The sequence below is a fragment of the Cyprinodon variegatus genome, unplaced genomic scaffold (genome assembly GCF_000732505.1).
Source record: "Cyprinodon variegatus isolate N-32 unplaced genomic scaffold, C_variegatus-1.0 Scaffold1138, whole genome shotgun sequence".
Lineage (NCBI taxonomy): Eukaryota > Metazoa > Chordata > Actinopteri > Cyprinodontiformes > Cyprinodontidae > Cyprinodon > Cyprinodon variegatus.
Genome location: NW_015151591.1, coordinates 223,563 through 226,223, shown reverse-complemented (window position 1 = coordinate 226,223; position 2,661 = coordinate 223,563). Strand labels below are relative to the sequence as shown.

The following is a 2,661-nucleotide window of genomic DNA, read 5'->3' as shown; positions in this document are numbered from 1 at the left end:
AAACTCCAAGTATAAATACAAATTTACGAGTATAAATTCCCAAACACCGTTGATGCCCCTGAAAGCTGTTAGCAAGTCGCCTTTAAACAAGAAGAATAAGATGACAATAGATCCTTTGGTTGAACGTTATATTCTTTTAATATATGAGCAGAATAATTTTCAATGGTTCTATTTTCTTCTTCTCCTTTAATGCTGCTCAGCAAACAACTTATAGGGGCACTTCTGCGATAGATTCAAACCTGTAAATATATGATTTTTATAAAGTTCTAACTTTATTTGCATCTCACTTCGCTCTCAATCTGCAGGTTTACTAGTGGTTCCTAGAACTTCTAAAAGTAGAATGGGAGGCAGATCTTTTAGTTATCAGGCTCCTCTCCTGTGGAACCAACTACCAGTTTTAGTCCGTGAGGCAGACACCCTGTCTACTTTTAAGGCTAGGCTTAAAACTTTCCTTTTTGATAAAGCTTCTAGTTAGAGTGGCTCAGGTTATCCTGAGCTATCTCTATAGTTCTGCTGCTATAGGCTTAGACTGCTGGAGGACATAGGGACCCCTTTTTCATCATCCTGCTTAATTTTATCTGTAACCTAAATTTGAAAGAGTTGCGTTTACAAATTCAGACACTTATGCGTATGTTTGTTCTGACAGTTAGCTTCCCACACATGTTTATGTGATGTTCCAACCAACTCGCCTGAGCCTTGATTCACTTGGAGCGAATAAGAGAGGTAAAGGTAAATCAATACGCTGAACGTCTGGAATCGTCCGACATTCAGCTTCTATCTGGACGCAGAAACATTAACAGATAGAAATAAAACTCTTCTTCAGGATGGCTGTCGACAGAAAGGCCTTTTCAAAATAAAAGTCTGTGCTTTTACGCTCATTTTAAGAACAGCGAATGTTGTTTTCCCACCAGACAGAGTCCTCAGCTGCAGAAATCGTTCCTCCTTGCTCGAGTGGCTTTAGTACAACCTGATCGTCAGGCTGGACTTTGCTTCTGCATCTCCTTCTGGTCCTTCAGATCTAGTAGCTTCTGTTTAAACGTCACTGTTAATTTGTCTTAAAAAATAAACATTTAGAAAAACAGAAACCTGAAGGTAATCTTAATGTGGAGCCAGTAGAAAAGCTTTGTGTTTTTTGCACAGAATAAAAACCATTTCATGTTTCCCTGCCTTCTCCTCCTACGTACAGGTGTGTTCAGTCCAGCAGAGGAAACGCGTCGTCTTTTTCAGTCCCCGCGATTCACAGCAGGCGAGTTGTTCCAATTGGTCAGCTGGCAGCCAAAAAGCACGCACCCACTGAGAGTCATTAGGCTTCTGACTCACCCCGCTTCTTCCCCTCCTCCCCTACTTCACTCTCCTCTGATTGGCTACTGCTGAGCACCAGAAACTGCCCATCTGGAGCGGGTGGGTTGGCAGTGCGACTTGAGGCAGCGATCAAGCGACTCTGTTCTTCTAAATCCTGCAGTTAAGACAGAAGAATTGAAAAAGACGGCGAGGTGAAAACATAATGTTCTGTAAAGGTTTCTTTCAGACCCATTTATCAGCTCTCCATGTGGAAATGAAGGGTTGTTTCTTTGGAACATAATGTCTGTTACCTCTATGACGCATAAATGTGTCCCTGATGGACTCCCATCCTTAACAGGACCCGTATTTAGGGACCATGGAGTCTGGAATAAACAAATCTGCTGCGTCATGAGCTGCATGTTGTTTTTGTCAGCGCTGATTGACTCATCGCTAAAGCTCCGCTTCATTATAAAAATGAGACTGGGTGAAATAAAAGCGTTTTAAAACACAACGAAACGACAAAATGTCGATGGCTGGTTCATTGGACGATCAAAACCTGACTTTCCTGATTGTTATGTAGTGATTGCATGAGGGCCAGGCTTGATTCTGCTTTTATTTTAATATGAGAATAAAGTCATTCTGAGAATAAAGTCGTAACATCAGAATAAAGTGATAAAATTACTAGAATAAAGTTGAAAAATTATACTAAGTCATCATACTACAACACGTTTCAAAAAGAAAGCTTCAAGCTCCGCCCAGCAGATGGTGGATGACCAGCTCCACCAATCAGCAACCAGAGTCCACTTTGTCTCAGACATAATGAGAATAATTTAATGCTAAAAAACTTAATATTTCCTGGTGCCAAAGTATAACTTCACAAGATACTGGACATTCTTCATTTTAGGCAAGACGGGGCTTCTTGGAAGAATTCATGAAATACAACTTTATTATAATAATATTATGATTTTTTTCTTGTAATATTATAACATTATTCTTGTAATGTTATAATTTTACTTGTAATTTTACAATTTTATTCTCATAATATTACAACTTTATTCTCCTAACGCTGCAACCTTATTCTCGTAATATTATGAGTATTATGATTTTTTACAACTTTATTCTCATAGTAGTATTTTGACTTTATACTCATATTTAGAATTTATTCTCATTTATGACTGTATTCTCGTAATATTATGACTTTATTCTCCTAACATTGTGACTTTATTCTCGTAATATTATGACTTTATTCTCCTAAAATTGCGACTTTATTCTCGTAATATAACTTTATTCTCCTAAAATTGCGACTTTATTCTCCTAAAATTGCGACTTTATTCTCCTAAAATTGCGACTTTATTCTCCTAACATTGCGACTTTATTCTC

The 2,661-nt window shown here is 38.0% G+C and overlaps 1 protein-coding gene across 1 annotated transcript in view; it reads right to left on the bottom strand.

The window, feature by feature from the left end:
• Positions 1-439: 439 nt before the first annotated feature.
• The window catches only part of appl1 (adaptor protein, phosphotyrosine interaction, PH domain and leucine zipper containing 1), a 30,163-nt gene continuing 27,941 nt past the window's right edge, over positions 440-2,661 (bottom strand). Inside the window, exon 21 of the mRNA XM_015400724.1 lies at positions 440-1,456. Coding sequence (XP_015256210.1) covers positions 1,304-1,456 — 153 coding nt within the window. The 3' untranslated portion in view covers positions 440-1,303. The remainder of the gene's footprint in view (positions 1,457-2,661) is intronic.